Source organism: Euleptes europaea, chromosome 18 (genome assembly GCF_029931775.1).
Source record: "Euleptes europaea isolate rEulEur1 chromosome 18, rEulEur1.hap1, whole genome shotgun sequence".
Classification (NCBI taxonomy): domain Eukaryota; kingdom Metazoa; phylum Chordata; class Lepidosauria; order Squamata; family Sphaerodactylidae; genus Euleptes; species Euleptes europaea.
Window position 1 is genome coordinate 32851479 of NC_079329.1, and position 24686 is coordinate 32876164.

General features: G+C 45.5%; 1 protein-coding gene across 1 annotated transcript in view; it reads left to right on the forward strand.

The window, feature by feature from the left end:
- The window catches only part of ITGB3 (integrin subunit beta 3), a 62450-nt gene extending 53995 nt beyond the window's left edge, over positions 1–8455 (forward strand). Inside the window, exons 14-15 of the mRNA XM_056863044.1 lie at positions 6961–7127; positions 8340–8455. Coding sequence (XP_056719022.1) covers positions 6961–7127; positions 8340–8408 — 236 coding nt within the window. The 3' untranslated portion in view covers positions 8409–8455. The remainder of the gene's footprint in view (positions 1–6960; positions 7128–8339) is intronic.
- The last annotated feature ends 16231 nt before the right edge of the window (positions 8456–24686 follow it).

The following is a 24686-nucleotide window of genomic DNA, read 5'->3' on the forward strand; positions in this document are numbered from 1 at the left end:
GCAAAAACATAAGAAAACCCATTACTTTTATTTAAGGTTATTAGTCCTAAACAGAATTTTATCTGAGTCCATTGAAGTCAGTGGCTTTAGAAGGATGTCGTTCTCTTTAGGATCGCACTGTTAATTTATTAATCCCAAGCGTTTAGGCCCTAAATTTTAGGATGACTTCTGACTAATATTTCACAATGTTGCCTGATACAGCTTTACTTGACAAAAGAAATGCAAACACAAAACCACAGCCTTATCAGCACTTCTGCTCGTTTTGCTCTCTCTGTCTAAAGTGCCGTCAAGTCGCAGCCGACTTATGGCGACCCCATTTTGGGGTTTGCAAGGCAAGAGACTAACAGAGGTGGTTTGCCAGTGCCTTCCTCTGCCCAGCAACCCTGGCATTCCTTGGTGGCCCCCCATCCAAATACTAACCAGGGCTGACCCTGCTTAGCTTCTGAGATCTGACGAGATCAGGCTAGCCTGGGCCATCCAGGTCAAGGCGCTCATTTTGCTAGTGATTTCTTAATATTCTAAAGAAACGTTAGCATTTATTTAATCATGCTGTGATGTCACAGCAAATACCAAGGGATATATATGCAATATGGTATGGCATTGCTATCAATCCTCCTAGGGAAAGGCATTTGTTTGTGAGTGCAGTAAAATACCTTTGTTGGTCTCATTTGTACTTTCACCCTTCTCTCAACGCCCTGGGGTAGGACTCAAAACTCTGTTGGGAAAGTGGGGGTGGGGTATGGCACTTAATCAGTGCTTTATTAATTACTAAAATGGAAGATGTCTAAGGGCGAAAATGCATGGGAGGTTTTGCCTTTGATTTGCAGCTCTCTAATTGCACGTTTTCCCCAGCCAAATTCTCAAAACTCAAAAATAAGCCCCTATGCAGACTTTTGAGAATTCAGATGGGGAAAATGTGCATCTAGACAGTGGCAAATCCAAGGCAAAACTTCCCATGCATTTTCACCCTAAGTTACATCTGTCTGCAGATCTCTCCCTCGAACTTGGAACTAATCCCCTAATTAGGGTTGCCAACCTCCAGGTACTGACAAAACTGTAGCACTGTGACTAAATGAAGTACTTAAAGCATGATCCAATATCCAATGATTATTACAAATGAAAGAATCCACGAGCTATAACATTTAGCATATGTCAGTTTCTTTATGCAAATAAACCCCAGTAATGTTCAATGAGATTTCAAGTGCTTAACAAGACAATAATAACAAATAACTTGCGCTTGGCAATACAAAAATAATTATTTTTACAGAGCCCCGCTTATACAGAGATATAGTGAATAGCGAAATAACTTCTCAGAACAGCGCTTATACAGAAATATAGCGAATGGCGAGAAGGGCATCCAGTGTAAAACCCATTTCACATCAGAGTTTCTTCAGTCGCAGATGCATTCGCTGTTAAATCACGAGCCATGCTCAGCGCTAAATCAGGGGTCCCCAACGTGTTGCCCGTGAGTGCCATGGTGCCCAATGACACCTTTTGTGCTGCCTGCCAAATGTTTTTGGGAAGTGGGTGGGGCCAGGTGGGGCTTTTGCCCAGCAAGCCTTCTGACTGAGTATTGGAGATTTGACTGGCTATGCAGATTTTTTAAAGTGTTGCTTTGGCAGCAAGCTTCCACCACAACACAAGGATCTACGCTGTGTTATTGAAGTGTCAGTGACACTGAAAGACTGGACAATTCTACCAACTATTTTGTCAGATTGCACAGAGAAGCCATTGAAATTCATAAACATCAGCACAACTTTAACAGAAAAGAGGAGAGTTTAAGAATGAATAAGGCTTGGCTTCCTGTTCTGAAAACCTCCAGACTAACAAAGACAACATTCAACAATAGCCATGCAGATTAGCTTTGGATTACACACATTAACAGATCACTTCAGGATACAATGGTTCCATATTAACATACCATACCCTCATTAGCACATTATCTTGATACTTACAGGACAATGATTAGCACATTACTTTTGCAGGACAATACTCAGCTCAAACCCAACCCCTTTCTGACTATATATTACTCTTCCTACACCCTTGACACTGAGAGACACTGTCCTTCAGTGTTACTACTCTGAAGATGCCTGCCACAGTTGCTGGCGAAACGTCAGGAAAGAAAATTCCAAGACCACGGTTACACAGCCCGGATAACCTACAAGAACCTACAAGAATGATCTCTATTGGCTGGAAATCAGTTGTAATAGCAGGAGATCTCCAGCTAGTACCTGGAAGTTGGCAACCCGATAGATGATATATAGATAGCTGTGTGTTAAGTGCCATCAAGTCGCTTCTGACTCATGATGATCCTATGAATCAATATTCTCCAAAATGTCCTATCTTTTAACAGCCTTGCTCAGATCTTGCAAATTGAGGGTCATGGCTTCCTTTATAGAGTCAATCCATCTCTTGTTGGGTCTTCCTCTTTTCCTGGTGCCTAGATAGACAGACAGACAGACAGACAGACAATGTTGGTCAGGAAGGGGTTAAATCAGCTCCAGCCCTCTTTCAGCTGCCCTTCTCCCATTCCTTCCAGGCAATTGGACAAAATCTGCTTGCATATTTCCCAGTTAAATTTTCACAGCAAAAAGGGCTGGAGATGTTTTTAAAATAATGAAAACTGGGCATTGAGGGAGAGGGTGTGGCATATTTCTAAGGAGGGCCTGACCCTACACACACCCTGTAGCTACAGGTGACTCGGCGTGTTTTATTATTTCAAGATGCCAATAAAGGTATTGTATTGTATTGTGTTGCTACAGGTGACTGGGGGTAGATGGGAGCTGCCTCTCAGCAAAAGCCTCCGAGATTATTCTTCCACTCCCAAAACCTCAGATGCCATTTGGATCAGTGGTGTTTTTGTATCCCTTCTCAGAAACGGCAAAAAGTCATCCACCTTTGTCTTTGAAACGATATGCTGCCCTCTAACTCCACATGCATAGTAAAGCAGGCGCAAATATTTGGTAATATCCGAAATGCACTGAATTTTCCACATTCGCCACCCCGATTTTTGAATGAGAAATTCAGAAGAAAAATTCAGAATTTGCATGGGATTTTAAAAAATTGAAATGCAAGTGCTTTTTACTTGCTGGCCTTTCTTGATTTTAACCTCTTAATGAAACATTAACCAACTTCCATTGGTTGCAAAATATGGTCAGCTCTGATTCATACGGCATTCTTTCTCTGGGCTTCTGATTAAGTCTATTTCAACATTTCTATCCGCTCCATCTGTGGTTGGTGATAGACAGATCAGCAAAGGGGAGAGTAGGAGGATGTCTTTAGCATAGCCTCCAGCACTGCAGAAATGCCTGCTCATTAGGCACTTGATGGGACCTGTCAGAAAATGGCCTTGTGGCCTTCCCAGTGCCCCAAACAGGATGAAAAAGTCATGTTTGATTGTTCAAGGAGAGCAAACTAACAGACACACCTCTAGCCACAGGAAGTAGAAATAAGAACATAAGAAAAGCCCTGCTGGATCAGACCAAGGCCCATCAAGCCCAGCAGTCTGTTCACACCGTGGCCAACCAGGTGCCTTTAGGAAGCCCACAAACAAGATGACTGCAGCAGCAGCATCCTGCCTGTGTTCCACAGCACCGAATACAATAGGCATGCTCCTCTGATACTAGAGAGAATAGGTATGCAGCATGACTAGTTTGCATTTTGACTAGTAGCCATGAATACCCCTCTCCTCCGTGAACATGCCCACTCCCCTCTTAAAGCCTTCCAAGGTGGCAGCCATCACCACATCCTGGGGCAGGGAGTTCCACAATTTAACTATGTGTTGCGTGAAGAAATACTTCCTTTTTTCTGTTTTGAATCTCTCACCCTCCAGCTTCAGCAGATGACCCCGTGTTCTAGTATTATGAGAGAGGGAGAAAAACTTCTCCCTGTCCACTCTCTCCATATGCATAATTTTATAGACCTTTATAATGCGGCTGGCGTCTCAGACACAACCTCGGTGAGTGTAGGAGGGTGACACAGTGGCTCGGGTTCAAGTTTATTGCATTTGGCCAAAGGTCGTTACAAGAACTAATAAAAATACATATAACAATCACTCATCAAAGTTACATTTTGGTAACAGATTAAAACTAAATAAATAAATCTCTCTAGCCCACCAGAACTTATCAAAATACTGGAGAATGACAGAAGTTTCTTTAAAAGGTAACATTTGAAGTTATCTGGGAATACCCTAACATTAAGTAAACAGCAATACCGCTCCAGACTTACTATGAAATAGAATAAACCCTAATTATTAGGTCTCAAGCCCAAACTTTGAATGGCTGCCCAAATCGTGTTCACAGTTATAATTAGTAAATCTCACTTCCCATCAAAAAACCGAGTTTACATCTCAGTTCTGGGGTGACACAGTGGCCATTTATTCATGGAAGGTTTTACATTGGATTTGTCACTCTATAGATGCACATTTTCCCCATCTGAATTCTCAAAACTCTGCATGGCGGCTTTTTGTTGAGTTTTGAGAATATGGATGGGGAAAAAGTGCATCTAAAGAGTGGCAAATCCAATGCAAAACCTTCCATGAATAAATGGCCAGTGAAACACACCACAGGGGTGAGGCTTGGGTGGATTTCAATGGCACCTGGGCAGACCTCTGCAGGTAGCGATTTCAGACCAGCTAATGCTCCATGGGAAGCCGCAGGTCCTGCCTTCAACATAGCCAGGGACTGTTGAGTACCCAATATAGGAATGGAAAAAACAAAGACAAGGAAGAGGCTGGGAGAGGATATTTCACTCTTTGATAAACCATGGGGAAGGATTTTGTGACCGCAACCAAACAACTCATCGAAACGTTTGTGGGTGGCAACCAAAAAGTAATTCAAACCTTTGACTCAGCACTGTCTGAGCCGTTGTAGGCCTGACTGGTTATATTTTCGATCCGTTGGTTTTTATTACAAACATGTAAAAAGTACAAAATATTACAAAATGACACGTGGCAAAATATGAACATGAAGTTACAGACACTTGAACAATCCAGATGATCGTATCCAACCTCTTATTTGGGCTTTTCTGCATTCTCATTTGTAAGTTCCTGTTAGGGGGGTCTGTTCCACATGTGTTGTGCTCCCTCTAGTGGTCAATTCGATATTACACTGGTTTATGTCCAGCATCTACACTTTACCCTACACTTTACCCCACTTTACCCCAGCAATCTGGGTACTCATGTTACCGACCTCAGAAGGATGGAAAGCTGAGTTAACCTTGAGCTGAGTTAACCTTGAGCTGGCTACCTGAAACCGACCTTCATTGGGATCGAATTCAGGTCATGTAGTAAACGTTGGGATGTGACGTCACCCCATGGGTCAGTAATGATCCGGTACTTGCACATGGGACTACCTTTACCTTTTTTTTAATGTTCAGCATAAACGTTAAACCTGCAGTTTAAGGGTGCTTTCACGCATGCCGAATAATGCTTTTTCAATCCACTTTCAATGCACCTTGCAGCTGGATTTTACTGCGTGAAACAGCGAAATCCACCTGCAAATGATCGTTAAAGTGGATTGTAAGAGCATTATTCAGTATGTGTGAAAGTGCCCTAAATCTGCAGTGAGATATGCTATTCATAAACTGGGGAAGTGTTGAATCAACCACTAGAGGAAGCAAAACACATGGAGCAGAACCATGCACATACACCTCGCCCGGAGAAAGAGGAACTTACAAGTGAGGAAAATGAGAATGTGGAAAAACCCTTTATCATTCTGTGCCATCGCACAGAAGGACCACTTGCAGTTATGAAAGGGTGTTGAACTTGCATGTATGAACCTGAATCAATGCTTGAACCCAAAGGCCATCTATCTGTCCTTGCTGTACATCCATGCTGTAAACAGGACCAATACCCCCCCCCAATCAACCCCCACACAATCCAGATTTCACCATGCCAGAAGCAGAGAGCCTGTGTCTTGAGAAGTGGGGGGGGGGGAGAACAAGTCCAGTAGCACCTTAAAGGGTATGAGCTTTTGTGAGCCATGGCTCACTTCTTCAGATACAGCTAGAATGTGAGTCCATCTATCCTTTAGAGAAGAGTGAATTAGACACACAATGGCAATGTAAATGTCAAAAGCAAGTAAATAACATTAGCAGGTGTGATTGGGTTAGGTGTGATATGCAGAGGGGTAGAAGGCGTGGGAAAATTAGCATTGGTAATGAGACAGGAATCCCAGATCTCTATTCAGTTCAGGAGAATGCATAGTCTTGAGTTTCATTATTCGTTGTAATTTAGCAGTCTCTCTTTCTAAACTCCCTTTGAATTCCCTTTATAGGAGAACTGCCATTCTTAAAGCAGTAACTGAATGTCCTGGAAGGTTAAAATGTTCCCCTACTGGTTTCTGAATGTTGTGGTTTCTGATGTCAGACTTAATGTCCCTTTAATCTTTGTCGCAGGGACTGACGTGTTTGTCCAATGTAGAGGGTGGGTCCTGATCTTGAGAAGTGGTTTGCAGAGGGTTACTACTCCGGATATGCTTCAGGTCATTCACTTCACACACAGGAGTGGTTGCTTCTCCTGTTTATGGAGCCCCTTCGGCATAACGGCTGAATTCATAGAATAGAATCATAGAGTTGGAAGGAACCACCAGGGTCATCTAGTCCAGCCCCCTGCACAATGCAGGAAATTCACAACTACCTCCCGGGGTTTCTAGCAGGGCCCACTGCCGACAACTCCCTGCCTGCACATCCTCTCTGTTAACTGCCCATGTCCCTTGCTGCTGGCTGGTGACTGCACCACTGTCCACGTTCCTTTGCCACATGTTCCACCCAGCTTTGCTGAGAAAGGGGTGCAGACAGTGGGAAGTCTGGCAGGCAGGTGGGGGAGGGGGGTGCAGGAGCCCCCCCCCCCCGGTGGCAAGCAGTGGAGAGGAAAATTCCCCTGGGCACTCTGAAACCTGGAACCGCCCCCAGATGGGGGGAAAATGCACAGCTGTGTGTAACAGCTTGCCTCTCTTCCAGACTGTCCCAAAGGGCCCGACGTCCTGGTAGTCCTCCTTTCCGTGACGGGAGCCATCTTACTTATTGGCTTGGCTGCCCTGCTCATCTGGAAACTGCTCGTTACAATTCACGACCGGAGGGAATTTGCCAAGTTTGAAGAAGAGAGAGCTCGAGCGAAGTGGGACACGGTGAGAAATCTCAGGGTGATGGGATGGGGCAGACAAGGGAGGGGAGGTTCACAAATATTCTCCTATCTTCCCAAACTCCTTGAGTTACCAGCCTCCAGGTGGGGCTTGGGGATCCCCTGGAATTACAGCTCATCTCCAGACTACAGAGATCAGTTCCCCTGAAGAAAAGGGATACTTTGGAGGGTGGTCTCTGCGGGGTTGTACCCCACTGAGGTCCCTGTCCTCCCCAGGCTCCATCCCTAAATCTCCAGGAGCTTCCCAACCTGGATCTGGCAGCCCTACCGCCTTACCCCCAATCTCCGGCCAGTGGGAACTGGGCAACCCTAGTTCCCCTAGAGAAAATGGATACTTTGGAGGGTGGACTCTGTGGCATTGCACCCACTGAGCTCCCTTTCCTGCTCCAAACCCTGCCTTTCTCAGGCTCTGCTCCTAAAATCTCCAGGAATTTCCCAAGCCAGACTTGTCAGCCTTCTGGAGAGGGATGCCAAGAAGAGGCAGCCAATGTGTGCAGTCGTTCACCAGTTGGCTAGCTGGCTGACCAGAAGGCTGCTGCCCACTTGCCTGCCATAGCAACAGTTCTTGAAACAGCAGCCACAAATTCATTGGAGGCTATGGATGGTGGATGGTAGAGGGTTGGGGTGGGTAGGGGTGCCAGCCTCCAGGTGGGACCTGGGAGTCCCCCAGAATTATGGCTCATCTCCAGACTACAGAGACCAGTTCCTCTGGAGAAAAGGGCTGCTTTGGAGGGCAGGCTCTGTGGCATTGCACCCCACTGAGGTCCCTGTCCTCCCCAGGCTCCATCCCCAAATCTCCAGGAGTTCCCCAACCTGTAGGGTTGCCAAGTCTGTCTTCACCACCGGCGGGAGGCTTTTGGGGCAGAGCCTTAGGAGGGCAGGGTTTGGGGAGCGGAGGGACTTCAGTGCCTTGGAGTCAAATTGCCAAAGCAGCCATTTTCTCCAGGCAAATTGATCTCTAGCGCTTGGAGATCAGTTGTAATAGCAGGAGATCTCCAGCTAGTACCTGGAGGCTGGCAACCCTACCAACCTGGAACTGGCAGCCCTACCCCCCACCGGTGGTCAGGGAGGAACTGGCAACCCTACATACTCTGCCCTCCCCAGGCTGCACCCCCAAATCTCCAAGAATTCCTCAACTAGGAGTATACACCCCTAGTTCATCACTACTCATTCGTCTTGTCTTTTTTTTCTGTTCCAGGCCAACAACCCTTTATACAGGGGAGCCACCTCCACATTCACCAACATCACATACCGTGGGAATTCGTGAGGGGAGCTCAGGCCGTGAAGGGCCTTTCTTGCTCATGTTTACAGAACATGTGTCGTTGGCTTGTGCATTTTGTATGTTGTGTGTGTGTGTGTGTGTGTGATATTTTAACAGCAGTTTGCTCAAGGGCCTTTGCTCTGCGTGCTCTGCCGTCGTGTGAGGATATCTGCATTATGATCCTTCCAAGAGCCTCTGTTTACCTCAGCTCGCACGCGCGATGCGCCCATACACTGAAGAAGGAGAAAACAGGACTTACTCTTCAATGGGGATAGAGCTGTATGAACCCCCCATTAGCCACAAGATGCTCTAGCTGAATAAAGTTCGGGAGCAGGATGTTGAGAGGGGGGACCCGGGGACACTATTTAACTCAGAAGAGTTTTTACTGATGAAGTTTGGAAACACTGGATTCAAAAACAACCTTCTCCCGTTGGGAATGCCTAAGCCCATTATGAGCTCAGCCCGAACTCTCTCTGCAGATTGGGCCCAGTTCGTAATGGTGCCAACCATCCCCATTCTACCACCACATGACCCTTATCTGTTCCCTATTCAGCTTGCCAAAAAGTGACTGGGAAAACCTCACCAGTGATCCGATTGCCAAACTCCAGTGGCGATGTAGGTCTCACGGATTCTGATGTCCTACTGTGAATATCAGAATCCATAACAGCAAGATTCAAGTCCAGTAGCACCTTGGAGACCCAACTAGATTTTCAGGGTATAAGCTTTCGAGAGTCCCTTGTGTGTGTGTTAAGTGCCATCAAGTCGCTTCTGACTCATGGCGACCCTATGAATGAAAGTCCTCCAAAATGTCCTATCTTTAATAGCCTTGCTCAGATCTTGCAAATTGAGGGCTGTGGCTTCCTTTATTGAGTCCATCCATCTCTTGTTGGGTCTTCCTCTTTTCCTGCTGCCCTCCACTTTTCCTAGCATGGTGGTCTTTTCCAGTGACTCTTGTCGTCTCATGATGTACCCCAAAAATCTTGTTGATGTCTAAGATGCTACTGGACTCGGATCTAGCTGTTCTACTGCAGACCAACATAGCTACACTCTGAAACAGAATTCATAAGAACTACATCTCCCACAGATCCTTGCTTCTTGGCATAGTTATATACAAAGTCAAATGCAGGCCCTACAGCAAGACTTCCCTTTTCTGCAGCATTACTGGCAAAACAGTTAAATTCTGGGAAAAGAAAGAGGGGAGCTCTCAGTGGGACTGGGAGGTCCCATCTTGTTCCTTGCAGCATCTTTGGGAGTGCGGCAGTGTGAAGCTTTAGAATTGGCTGAGAAATAATTTTTTCCCCGGTTAGAAAACAATTTGTTTCATCAGAACCCATTTCAAACTGAGTTGGGGAGGCAAGCCCATGTCTACTTTTTGCTATATTGTTTTTAGCTTAAGCCTCATACCTTCATCCTGTGTGAGAAATTACAGGTATCCAATGTTGAATCTCTGAAAAGAAAGAGGTGCTGCTGTGCATGGGTTTGTGTGTTCAAGCTTGCCTTGCAGTTACAACCTCTAGTCCTGCTTGTCATTCCTAGGTGTGTACTTAGGAGGGGCCCTGGCTCAGTGGTAGACCATCTGCTTGGCATGCAGAATCTCCAGTTAAAGGGACCAGGCAGGTGATGTGAAAGACCTCAGCCTGAGACCTTGGACAGCCACTACTGACTTCAATGGACCAAGGGTCTGATTCAGTATAAGGCAGCTTCATGTGTACATTTGATTACCTTAGTTTGGTGAAGGAAGGAAAAGCACTCTGCACATGGTCACGGATCCAACCAGCTTTTCCACTGGTGAAAAATGAAGGTGATCCCCTTAAACTACCTAAAGGCTGTACAGGGGATCACGAGACCTGGATGGACAGAAACTAGGTAGTTGTGGTAGTTGTAATAAGGAGGGGTATTGGACAAGCAGGCAATGACACATCACCTCTGAACGTCTCTTGCCTTGAAAACCCTGCCGGGTCGCCATGAGAGTCAGCTGTGACTTGACGGCACACACACAAGGGCAAGCTTGGCTGGATCCAAACCAAAGGCACTTCTTTTTGCACTGTGACAATAAATGCTCCAGACCAAGTACTAGATCAAACAAAGTCTTGTATAATTCTTCACACAGTGTCCCTCACCTTGAGCGTCTGACCATACATTAATGGTAGTGACAGTTTGCCTGCTGAAGTCTTCAGGTTGTATCTCCAGGTAAAAGGACCTCGGGAATCAGAACAGGAAGAAGCTTTTCTTCCTCTCATAATACTAAAACGTGGGGTCATCTGCTGAAGCTGGAGGGTGAGAGATTCAAAACAGATAAAAGGAAGTATGTCTAAATACAACGCAAAGTTAAATTGCGGAATTCCCTGCCCCAGGATATGATGATGGCTGCCAACTTGGAAGGCTTTAAGAGGGGAGTGGACACATTCATGGAGGAAAGGGGTATTCATGGCTATTAGAATGGATGCTAGTCATGCTGCATACCTATTCTCTCTAGTATCAGAGGAGCACGCCTATTATATTGGGTGTGGTGGAACACAGGCAGGATGGTGCTGCCGCAGTCGTCTTGTTTGTGGGCTTCCTAGAGGCACCTGGTTGGCCACTGTGTGAATAGACTGCTGGACTTGATGGGCCTTGGTCTGATCCAGCAGGGCTTTTCTTATGAGTGGGAGGATTTTTCTGGCTTTCTGAGACCTCAGAACCACTGCCAGTCGGGGTTTGCTGGAAGAATGGTCTGGATCAAGTAGCACAAGCAGGTCCATTGCCTATTTCTCTGCCACCTCCAGCTGGGAAAGGATGAGCCCCAGTACCTTGGAAGCTTGCACTGCATCAGCGGGCAGACAGGGCAGATCTGGGGCGGTAGCTACAAACACAAGCCATGTATATCCCCTTTTCTCATACCACCAAGCTTCCAACCATGGCACCCCAAGTGGTTGTTTTGATGGTGAACTGGTCTTACTGAGTCTGAAGAAGGCAGCTTCAAAGGTTCCTGGGCACCTAATAAAGCTGAAATCCCCTTGTTAATGTGTGATCTCTCTGAGTGTACAGTGTCCCTCAGCCGTGTTGTCCCCCCCTCCCCAATATTCTGCTCTGTTCATGCTGTTCATTCAGGGAACCAGAGATTTGCCTAGAGAAGGAGAAAGATGCTAACATGCTTTCGGTGAGATGAAAGCACCCTCCAAAATTCTCAGGTTTGGGACTACAGTTGAAGAGGGACCCAGATATTAACGCTGTCTAGCCAACTGGCCCCTCTTCTCTGAGGCCCAGTCTGTATAGTACGGGTATAAAGATTCCTGCATCTTCAGCAAAATCAGAAATGTTCACATTTGGCAGTTTTTTATGAGGGATACCCTCATCATTTGAAGACCTCCACAAGAGATCAGCCTCTGGAGACCAGAGGCAATCTCTGGACAAGGGGGCCACAGCCCATGAATCCCTTCCCCTGTGATGTCCTTCCAAACATCCGTGTTATGCTTCCACTGCTCTAATGCCATCCTCCACGCCAAATCCAAACACCCACCCAAACATCCTCCACGCCAAATCCAAACAAAGAGTTTGCACATGTCCGTCACAAACATCTGCTGCTGGAGTTGAGAAGGTGAGGCTGTTACTTCAGTTAGCACAGTATATTTGGAAAAGCAGAACGTGGGTTTCCTGTTCAGAAAAGGTTGAGTCCCCTTAGAGTTGATACAGGATCCGCTTATGTTTGGAATTCCTCCTTTATTTCTTACGTGCCTCAGCCCCAGCCGTGCCACTCTCTTTCCTGAAGGTGTCACCAAGGGGTGTCGATTTCTAGAAGGAAAGATGCCAGGGTGGCTCCCTCTGGGAGCAGGGTGGGAACAGGGCCATCTTGCCTGAATTTGGTCAACAAGGAAGTTCAATGTAGCCATCATGTGAAGTTGAGTCTGCAGCAGAAGCAAATAAAATGAAATTGTCTCAACCCACCAACATCCTGTCCTTTTCATTCATTCGTTTTTCTTTCTTTTTTTACTTTCTTGTGGCTCAATGACAGGTTTAGCACCAGTCCATGTACATTATATTTCAGGGAGGGAAACAATTTAGGGTTCCAAGGTCCCTCTCCACCACTGGCGGGAGGTTATTGGGGCAGAGCCTGAGGAGGGTGGGGTTTGGGGAGGGGAGGGACTTCAATGCCATAGAGTCCAATGGCCAAAGCAGCCATTTTCTCCAGGGGAACTGATCTCTATCGGCTGGACATCAGATGTAATAGCAGGAGGTCTCCAGCTACTACCTGGAGGTTGGCAACCCTAGAAAAAATCCATATGCTGAGATAAATCTGTATATTCTATAGCTGTAAATGGTTTTTGGCCCTAGCTCTGGCAATGGTGGAACTCCATCCCGAGCAACATCAGAGCCCTGCGGGATCTTAAGGAGTTCCGCAAGGCTTGTAAAACGGAGTTGTTCCACCAGGCCTACAACTGAGGACAGCCATGGATGTAATCTGTGCTGACCTCCCTACCTCCCCCAACCCCATTTTATTTTAGTTAAGCTTATGACCTATAGAGGGAATGTCTGGCTGCAATGCTTTTTAGCGGTAACCTTTTTTGTTTTTTTTGTGCAACATCTATGTTTTAATATGATTATTATTGATTTTAGTGTTTAATGAATATGTATTATTATTGTGCCTGTAAAAAAAAGGTAAAGGTAGTCCTCTGTGCAAGCACCAGGTCATTATTGACCCGCAGGGTGATGTCACATCCCGACGTTTACTAGGCAGACTATGTTTATGGGTAGTTTGCCATTCCCTTCCTCAGTCATCTACACTTTACCCCAGCAAGCTGGGTACTCATTTCACCGACCTTGGAAGGATGGAAGGCTGAGTCAACCTTGAGCCGGCTACCTGAAACCGACTTCTGTCGGGATCGAACTCAGGTTGTGAACAGAGCTTTTGACTGCAGTACTGCAGCTTACCTCTCTGTGCCACAGGGCTCATATATTGTGTCTGTAGGATGGTTTTAATGTTTTTACCTGCCCTGAGCCTGGCTCCAGCTGAGGAGGGCGGGATACAAATGGAAAATAATAAAGAAATAATAAGGGTGCCAGTCTAGGACTCATGGGGAGGGGCTGTGGCTCAAGTGGTAGAGCATCTGCTTGGCATGCAGAAGGTCCCAGGTATCTCCAGTTAAAGGGACTAGGCAAGTAGGTGATGTGAAAGACCTCTGCCTGAGATCCTGGAGAGCCGCTGCCGGTTTGAGTAGACAATACTGACTTTGATGGACCAAAGGTCTGATTCAGTATAAGGCAGCTTCATGTGTTCATGTGACTGGGAGACCCTGGTTCAAATCTCTGTGCAGCCATGAAGCCTACAAGTTGGCTTATTTGCCCTCACCCTTCCTGACATCACAAGGTTATTGGGGGGATAATGTGGAAGAGAGGAGAAGTATGCTCTCTGCCCTTAGCTTCTAGGAGGAAGGGAAGGATAAAAATGTGATGGGTACAGATGAGGAGATCTAAAATTATCATTTGGAGGGGATAGTCAGGGGGAGAGCACAGGAGAATAGTAGCATATCCAGAGAGTTGGTGTTGCATGCAAGGGTCACTCCTTACAATTGTCACCCACTCTGTTTGGTAGTAGTCTAGTAGTGACCAAAACAGGATTTTGCACAATCGCTTGCATAGCTGTGGCATGACTGACATTCCTACATTTCTCTTACTTGGGAGTACCCTTAATTTGTGACTGGGTTTCTTCAGCAAGGTAAAGTTTTTAACATGGCATTTGGGGCAACAGTGACATCCACTGGCCATCTATGAGATTTCTTCAAAAGCCTACCCTATTTAAAACCCCTAATAGTGATTCACCTTGGTAGGGCACGTATGTTTGAGCGTAGAAAACATTTCTCACAACCACCAAGTAGTTTAATCCCTATAACAGCCTTGTACGGATGTACAATACTGTTATTCTCACAAGAAGAAGAGTTGGTTTTTATACCTGATTTTCTCTATCTTTAAGGAGACTCAAACCAACTTACATTCGTCTTCTTTTCCTCTCTCCACAACAGACTCCTTGTGAGGTAGGTGGGGCTGAAAGAGTTCGGAGAGAACTGTGACTATCCTAAGGTCACCCAGCAGGCTTCATGTGGAGGAGGCGGAGGAGGAGAAGAAGAGTTGGTTTTTATATGCCGACTTTACCTTTTTTTTAAGGAGAAGCAAACCAGCGTACAATCTCCTTCCCTTCCTCTCCCCACAACAGACACCTTGCGAGGTAGGTAGGGCTGACAGAGTTTGGAGAGAACTGTGACTAGCCCAAGGTCACCCAGCAGGCTTCATCATGTGGAGGAGTGGGGAAACCAGCCCAGTTCTCCAAATTAGAGTCTCAGTGAGGAAATAAAGTAAATAAATACATTTTGGCCGTACAGCTACTTCTCCATGGTGAAGCTCAACAAGTTGAGAGAGACGCCTCCCACACACACGACGCTTGTTTGGATGGATATTTTATATCATATGATCTCCGTCCGGATCACCGGTCGCTCTATGACCTCATCAGGCCGGAACCTCTCAAGAAACTGTTAATGTCAAGGTAGTGGTAGTAAAGAGAGCCTGGCGTGAAGAAGAGCTGAGCCCAAATCCTTGGCGCTCTCCCCCTGCGGGAACCAGTCTTTGTGGTCCTTGGGGCAATGGAGGTCCTGGCCAAAGCCCTTGGTTCGTGTCTGGGTTCCTAGCTGTCCTGCCTCTTTCGCCTGTCCTTTTCATTCTGGATCTTCAGATGACACCAGGGGGGTTACAGATCGCCTTAGCAAGTGAGTCACGGTAGGATGGTGGTATTTAGAAATTACCTACAAACTGACGTTCACTGCTGCTCCTCTGTATTTTTTAAACTGCACAAAGTGTTAAATTTTGGTCGTAAGGTTGTAGGGTGGCCACCCTCCAGGTGGTAGCTGGAGATCTCTCGCTATTACAACTGATCTCCAGGTGACAGAAATCAGTTCCCCTGGAGAAAAGGGCTGCTTTGGCAACTGGACTCTATGTAGGGTTGCCAGCCTCCAGATACTAGCTGGAGATCTCCCACTATTACAACTGATCTCCAGCTGATAGAGATCAGTTCAGCTGGAGAAAAAGGCCACTTTGGCAATTGGACTCTATGGCATTGAAGACCTTCCCCTCCCCAAACCCCACCCTCCTCAGGCTGCGCCCCAAAAACCTCCTGCCGGTGGTGAAGACAGACTTGGCAACACTAACTCTATGGCATTGAAGTCCCTCCCCTCTCCAAACCCTGCGCTCTTCAGTCTCCACCTCCAAAATCTCCAGGTATTTCCCAACCAGAGCTGGCAACCCTATGTGGTTGCAAACCTCCAGGTGGGGGCTGGAAATCTATACTCACAACTTATCTCCAGGGATCAGTTCCCCAGGAGAAAATGGCTGCTTTGCAGGGTGGACTCTATGGCATTATCCCCCATTGAAGTCCCTCCCCTCACCAAACCCCACCCCCAAATCCCCATGTGTTTCCCAACCTGGAGTTGGCAACCCTATTGTACTGTATACATTATATAAGAGTCATTTTGTGTTCTAAGCACCTGTTCATTTTATCTTTGCCCCCCAGGGGTATGTCTGAGCTAGATCTGGATGAAGGGCTGCAACAGAAGTGAATAATTTTCCCACCTCCAGCTGAGATCTTGAATCTTAGACTTTAAACTTATCTAGTGACTTTTGATTTCCCTCCCCCACTCCAGATTTGATTGACATCTCTGCTCACGTGGAAAGAGCAAAACCAGATATCCTGGAAGATGGAGGATCCTCTCAGCAGAACTGACAGGTAAGGCATTGTCTGTCCAGAGCACCACCAGAATCGCTTCTTGGAGAGCAACCTACCTCCCCCACCCCCTCAGCATGGATAGCCAGCCTTCGATCAAGAGATTCACGTTTAGCTATACAAAGAAGCTTACCCAGCTTGTACCAGGCCAAGTCAAATGCCCATCCACCATATAGGGGCCTACAGGGTAATTGACAGCTCAGAGATTTATTAAACCCCAACATTCCCCCGTTCATGACTTTGGTTGACCTGCTGTATTATCATACCACACTGTAGTCAAATAGTACCTCCTAAAATGAACTATTGCAACATTAATAGAATATAAACATATAATCTTTTTAAATTTCAACAAAAGTAGGTTATGACTCACCATAATTTACACCTTTAGACCTGTTAATACGACTTGTTGGAACAGTACCTGGTGAACACTATCAGCTGAATCAACAATTTGAATTGACATTGAATTGAATCACCTGTTGAATATTTACCTGTAAGACTATTTCATATACTGTATGTAAGCAGATATTGTATGTTATAGCCACAATTTATAAGTCTGTACGTTAAAGGTAAAGGTAGTTGTGTTGAAATAATTTTGATGTAGATCAGGTTCAGACACCTTTATTGGCATAATAATTTTGATGTATATTTTATGGTGAGTCAGTATTTCATAATGGTGTTGCAAAATTTCATTTTAGGAGGTACTATTTGATTACAGTGTGTCTAGCTAACAAATTCAGTACCTTCTTATTCCCCCTGGGTTTTTTTTGTTTTTGGTATTATCATACCATCCAGCATTTGACAACTGGAAATACTAACACTCATTACATTGGTAGTGCCCCATTTCCCCACTGAAATAAAGACTTTTGTCTACCCACTGCATGAAGTATTGATTTACTCTGTGGTAGGCTGTCCCAGCTTCTGAAGTAGGTATGTTAATGACCTACATGTAGGGTTGCCAACCTCCAGGTGGTGGCTGGAGCTCTCCTGCTACTACAACGGATCTCCAGGCGACAGAGATCAGTTCCCCTGGAGAAAATGGCTGCTTTGGCAATTGGATTCTATGGCCTTGAAGTCCCTCCCCTCCCCAAACACCACCCCCCTCAGGCTACTCACCAAAAATCTCCAGGCATTTTTCAACTGGAGCTGGCAACCCTAACTGGAGGGCTTTTTAAAAAATTCGCAGTTGATGTGTCATTATAATATGTAATGGTATCTATCTACTAGTTCTTCTAGTAGAAGTGGGGCAAGAATGAGACAGGAAGATTGATCTAGAATATTGCCTATTTTAGCCCATTCCCCAAACAGCTCAGCAAGGCCTGGGAGGCGCAGAACTGTTTAAAGCCCCCCGCCCCCGCGCCTGCATGGAAGCTCCGTGAAGGCGTGGGGGGAACCCCTAATCTGCCGAATTTATTCGCTGAACCTTCAATGGCTCCCCCATTTCCCGCCTTTTTTGAGTTCGGTTTGTCCCGAACTGAAAAACAGCCGAATCGGGACGAACCGAATCGACAGCCCTAATCAGGTCCCCTCTGGAGGTTGGCAACCCTATAACAAACAGAACACATCAGGAACTCCATCCCATGAGACTAAATGAGGGTTGTCAGCTCCATGCTGGGAGGGCGGGGTTTAGAGAGGGGAGGGACTTCAATGGGGTATAATGCCCTAGAGTCAACCTTCCAACATGGCCATTTTCTCCAGATGAACTGATCTCTGTCACCTGGAGCTCAGTTTTAATCCCAGGAGATCTCCAGCCACCACTCAGAAGTTGGCAACCCTAGACTAAACCAACAAACACAAATATCAGAGGTGAAACAGACTATTCCATTGGAATGTATGTAATAAACACATTACAGCTACCATTCCAGTAATTTTTTGAAAAGTGGATTTGTGTTAAGAAAAATGGCCCAGGAATGATTTCCCCCTCTAAATTATTTTCCCCCAGATAATACCCAGGCCAAGAGCTGCTGCTGATGTTTGTTTGATCCCTGTCCCTTGCCCACCTGAAAGGCTGCTTGTGGTATGATGGTACGTGACCCAGGTTCAAGTTTATTGCATCTGGCCACTGATAAAAACCCATATAACAGTCATTGATAAAAGTTACATTTTAATAACAGATTAAAACTCAATAAATATATTTCTCTAACCTGCCAGAACTGGAGGATGACTTGGAACGTACTTTTAAAATGTAACAGTCGAAGCTATCTGGTTACTCAGTCTCTACATCGTCCTCCATTTTTCACTTGTGTATTTGGATTGCATGTATTGCTTTTTTCCCGCACAGCCAACCTCAAGGCCAAAATGAGCCAGCTACAGACAGCACATCCCCAGGCTTAAACAAGACAGTCACATTCAACGAGCCCCAAATCACAACTGAGGCAGCTGAAGAAAGCAAACCCAAAAAACTAAAGGAACAGACCAAGGACAGCGTACCCGAAGACCTAGGAGAACCAGTCAAGTTCAGCAAACCACAAATCATAGTCGAGCCACCTGAAGAAAGCGGACCACAAAACCTAAACAAACAGCCCCAGGACAATGAACCCCAAGATCAGCCAACCCAGGACCACATACCCCAAGACATAAACGAGACAGAAGAGGACAACAAAAGTCTGGACCTAAATCAGTTAGCTCAGGATGGCACAACTCCAAACCTAAAAAATGAAGCCAAGGCAGAGGTGGATACACCACAGGAGATGTCGCTGGACACGGAAGAATCCCCGCTGCCTTCCAGCTCTGAAGGACAGGAAGCTACCACCGAAGATGATATTCCTGCCCCTAAGGCCAGCTTGGATGAGTAAGTGGCTTGTCTGGCACATAGGGTTGCCAGGGTTCCCTGGCCAGGGTTCCCTGGCAACCGGCAGGGAATGGGGGGTAGTGTTTCCAGATCCAAGTTGAGAAACTCCTGGAGATTTGGGGGTGGAGTCTGGGGAGGAGAGAGACCTCAACAAGGGTATATTGACATAGAGTCCACCCTCCCAAGCATCCATTTTCTCCAGGGGAAGGAGCCTCTGTAGTCTGGAGATGAACTGTAATTTCAGGGGATCCCCAGGTCCCACCTGGAGGCTGGCATCCCTACTGGCAAAGGGACATGAAAATTGAGCTTCACAGCTGAAATCATCAGGGCATCCTTCCCTTTCCTATGGGTAGGGGCATAAATAGATCTTTAGGCTTGCCAGCATCCAGGTGTAAGGTTGCCAACCTCCAGATAGTAGCTGGAGATCTCCTACTATTACAACTGATCTCCAGCCGATAGATGACAGTTCCCCTGGAGAAAATGGCCACTGTGGCAATTGGACTCTATGGCATTGAATTCCCTCCCCTCCCCAAACCCCGCCCTCCTCAGGCTCTGCCCCCAAAACCTCCCACCAGTGGCGAAGAGGGACTTGGCAACCCTATCCAGGTGGGGCCTGGAGATCTCCCAACATTACACAGATCTTTAGACGATAGAGATCAGTTCCCTTAGAGAAAATGGCTGCTCCATAGGTAGGGTTGCCAGGTCCCTCTTTGCCACTGGTGGGAGATTCTGGGGGCGAAGCCTGAGGAGGGCGGGGTTTGGGGAGGGGAGTAGGGTTGCCAACTGGACTCTACGGCATTGAAATCCCTCCCCTCCCCAAACCCCACCCTCATCAGGCTCTGCCCCAAAAATCTCTTCGCCGGAGGCGAAGCGGGACCTGGCAACCCTAGAGGGGAGGCACTTCAATGCCATAATTACAGTGAGGGAAAAAAGTATTTGATCCCCTGCTAAATTTGCCCGTTTGCCCTCTGACGAAGAAATGACCAGTCCTTAATTTTAATGGTAGGTTTGTTGTAGCTGTGAGAGACAGAATAACAACAGGAAAACCCCCAGAAACCCAGAAGACAAAAGTCAGAGATTGATGTGCATTATAATGAGGGAAATAAGTATTTGATCCCCTATCAACCAGCCAGATCCTAACCCTAACCCTAACCCTAACCCTCAACCTCCTTGTAGCTGTGAGAGACAGAATAACCCCCAGAAACCCAGGATTCAGAAGTCAGAGATTGATGTGCATTATAATGAGTGAAATAAGTATTTGATCCCCCATCAACCAGCCAGATCCTAACCCTAACCCTCAACCTCCCTTGGTCTGGGGCTCCATGCAAGATCTCATCTCATGGAGTTGCAATGATCATGAGAACGGTGATGAAGCAGCCCAGAACTACACGGGGGGAACTTGTCAATGATCTCAGGGCAGCTGGGACCATAGTCACCATGAAAACAGTTGGTAACACACTACGCCGTGAAGGACTGAGATCTTGCAGAGCCCGCAAGGTCCCCTTGCTCAAGACAGCACATGTACAGGCCCGTCTGCAGTTTGCCAATGCACATCTGAATCACCCAGTTCTCCTCAGGACTTGAAGTCCCTCCCCTCCCCAAACACCACCCTCCTCAGGCTACTCACCAAAAATCTCCAGGCATTTTCCAGCTGGAGCTGGCAACCCTAACTGGAGGGCTTTTTAAAAAATTCGCAGTTGATGTATCATTATAATATGTAATGGTATCTATCTACTAGTTCTTCTAGTAGAAGTGGGGTAAGAATGAGACGGGAAGATTGATCTAGAATATTGCCTATTTTAGCCCATTCCCCAAACAGCTCAGCAAGGCCTGTGGTTAGGGGTTGCCATCCTCCAGGTGGTGGCTGGAGATTTCTCACTATTACAACTGATCTCCAGGCAACAAAGATAAGTTCACCTGGAGAAAATGGCCACTTTGGAAGGTGGACTCTATGGCATTATATCCCATTGAAGTCCCTTCCTTCCCCAAAGCCTTCCCTCTTCAGTCTCCACCTCCAAAATCTCTAGGTATTGCCCAACCTGGAGTTGGCAAACCTACCTATGGTGGTTTTAGCATTTCCCTTCCTTGCAGCAAGCTTCAAAAAGAACAGGTTGAGGATTGGCTTGAGAGACTACGGTATCCAGGTAGGGTTGCCAGGTACCTCTTCACTACTGGTGGGAGGTTTTTGGGGTGGAACCTGAGGAGGGCAGGGTTTGGGAAGGGGAGGGACTTCAATGCCATAGAGTCCAATTGCCAAAGCGGCCATTTTCTCCAGGTGAATTGATCTCTATCGGCTGGAGATCAGTTGTAATAGCTGGAGATCTCCAGGTGGTACCTGGAGGTTGGCAACCCTCGATCCAGAGTTAGAGAATTTTACCACAGAATTTTTCATCATGACTTCTTTCTTCCCTCCCTCCTGCATAGCAGTGATCAAGGCCTACCAGAGCAGGCAACAGACAACGAACCCCAAGTCATCAAGGTTCAGATGGAGACTGTGGTGAAGGAGGAACCAGAGCAACACCCTCAGGAAAAGAAGGGGGCCATCCCTCGGATCTTCTTTACTGCTATACAGGAGAAAACTCCAAAAACAGGGAAGGTGGAAGCGCCCAACTTGTGTCAACACCGGAAGTGCTCACATTTCTGTGGCCACAACTCACTCGCTTTCAAGTAAGTGGGAGCAGCCCGCTAGGGTTGCCAACTCTGGCTTGGGAATCCCCTGGATATTTGGGGGCAGAGCCTGAAGAGTGTGGAGTTTGGAAAAGCAAGGTCGCTCCATGGGGATGTGATGTCATGGAGTCCACCCTCTGAAGCTGCCATTTCCTCCAGGGCAACTGATCTATGTCGTTTGGAGATCAGTTGTGATTCTGAGAGAGCTGCAAGTCCCAACTTGAGGTTGGGAACCTGTCAAACCTTTGTGGTTGCTCATGCTTCATGTTGGAACATGGCAGGATATCCCTCCCTCCTAGGGTTGCCAACCTCAAAGTACTAGCTGGAGAAGATCTCCTGCTATTACAACTGATCTCCAGCCTATAGAGATCAGATCACCTGGAGAAAATGGCCGCTTTGGTGACTGGACTCTTTGGAGACACTTTTAGATTGATTAGATATATCCATAAAGTATACCGCACCAATCCAATCCCTATGCAAGTAATTCTCATCCTTATATAATTATTATATGAATTTCTTGTAAAAAAAAAGTCACATCACCGTTAAGATCTTTCAACTTAGAAATAAATATTTTATACTTACTGGAACTCCTCAAGCCCTTAACATTCCATGTCATATTGAACATAACACTTTAAAATAATATCCAACCAACAAAGCCCAATTCCCCAATCATGGAAAAGTTACAAAGTATCATATAGAGAGCCTTGCTACTTGTATTTACCACCACCCTCAAAAAGTTAAAAATAATGTGATGTTAAAGTTACTAAGCCAAACAAAAAAGGAGGAGAAATAACTCTACAAACAGACCACTGCTTGCATACATCAGAAAATAGGGTTGCCAGGTCCCTCTTTGCCACCAGTGGGAGGTTTTTTGGGCAGAGCCTGAGGAGGGAGGGGTTTGGGGAGGGGAAGAACTTCAATGCCATAGAGACCAATTGGCAAAGTGGCCATTTCCTCCGGGTGAACTAATCTCTATCGGCTGGAGATCAGTTGTAATAGCAGGAGATCTCCAGCTAGTACCTGGAAGTTGGCTAAATCTCCTGTTATCACACAGTATTTCAACACGCAGCCACAAAAATTCCTTTTGTTATTTTTATAAATATTTTTCTTATGCTCACATAGACAAGTACTTCCAGTTCACAGAATCATCATTATAAACAAAGAAACCTTGTAATATTACAACTAACACAAGCTTATCAAATAACTATAAAGAGACAGGATCAAATTACTGTTCATCAGAGTCACACAAGTCTCTACAGCAACACATTCACTTGCTGCGATCCTCTGTGTTGTATAAGCACTGGGCTCCTCCGTAGTCAGCTGATGGTGGCTGACCAATAATGTCTCTTTCTCTCTTTCTCAAGGCTGTATTGTTGTCCGTGTGCAGCAAGCACCGTGGTAAAAATCACAGCCAGAAATTATGTCAACAATATGACAAGCCACCGGTTTAAGCTTTGTTTCGCTGGTGATTGCTTCATCAGATTAATAATTTCTACATCTAAAACACAACATTACAATTATACAACATCACAGTTATGAAAATATTTCTAAACATTAAAATTTAATTTCATATTATAATTCCTTATTAATCTTACCCGACCACCATTTTGTGGTTCACACATCCAAATCTGTCTGCCATGTAGGCACCTATAACTGCTAACAAACATATACCTTATTATAAGGATTACAGAGTAAGTACCAGGTGCTTACATTTAGTTTTTTCAATATCAGGTAAGTATTCTGAAAAACTTATCACTCTTACTATGTAAGGCTCCTAAACATTTATACAATCCTAGTGTTTTTATGCAATACAGTTAATGTTTGAAAAGTTTTTTTCTCAGATACAGCAATTACTTATAATCTATACCAAATTATAAAACAGGTAAGGTCTAGAGAAGACCTATGACTACTAACAAGCTTATACCTTATTATAAGGATCACAGAGTAAGCATCAAGTGCCTACATTCAGTTTTTCAATATCAGGTAAGTATTCTGAAAAACTTATCTCTCTTACTATAAAGGGCTCCTAATAATTTATACAATCCTAGTGTTCTTGTGCAATACAGCCAATGTTTGGTATCTTTTATTTCAGATACAGCAATAACTCATGATCTATTCCAAATTATAAAAAACAGGTAAGGTCCAGGGAAGAATTTAATCCAAAAGGGTGAACTGAGTTGAACATATGGATAAATCGCGCCTCCTGTTGGCAAAGCACCCTCTCTACATCTGTATAGACATCATTGTGAAATTGCCATATGGCAAAAAACTGCAAATCTGTGTCTTTATGTCCCTTTTCAATGAAATGTGAGACCATGGGCGCCTCTAAATTCTGGTTCCGTATGCGGGAACGATGCTCCCCGATCCTATATTTAAGGGACCTTGATGTCTTTCCTATATAGATTAAATTACATGTACATTTGATAATGTAAACGACCCTTTTTGAAGAACAATTAGTAAAAGACTTCAAGGTGAAATGGAAGCCTGTCTGTTTACAAGTAAACTCCTTCACAGGTAAGGACACATAAATCTGTGTCTTTATGTCCCTTTTCAATGAAATGTGAGACCATGGGCGCCTCTAAATTCTGGTTCCGTATGCGGGAACGATGCTCCCCGATCCTATATTTAAGGGACCTTGATGTCTTTCCTATATAGATTAAATTACATGCACATTTGATAATGTAAACGACCCTTTTTGAAGAAAAGGAACTCGACCCGCAGTTTTGATTTGAGGCCGCGCAACCAAAGAGGTAGGGGTAATGTTCAATATTTTCCCCCGCGCCGCACCCGGCAACATCAGAACAACTAGTTGTAAATCTTTCCAAAAGGGCATTAAGTAGTAATGAATTACGAGTACTTAATTTGGGATTGGGTTTTATCCCCAAACCAAGGTACTCATCATTCCAAACTAGGATCGATATATTTAAATTAGTAAGACTCTTAAAATTAAAGGAATATTTTGGAAATGATAGGGGGACCTTGGAAGAACCTAGTTTAAGAATTAAATCTACATTTACACCTGTTAATCAAAGTCATCTGATCTCAACTTTTCAAACGGTCACCTTGCGGGAAATAGAACGATTGG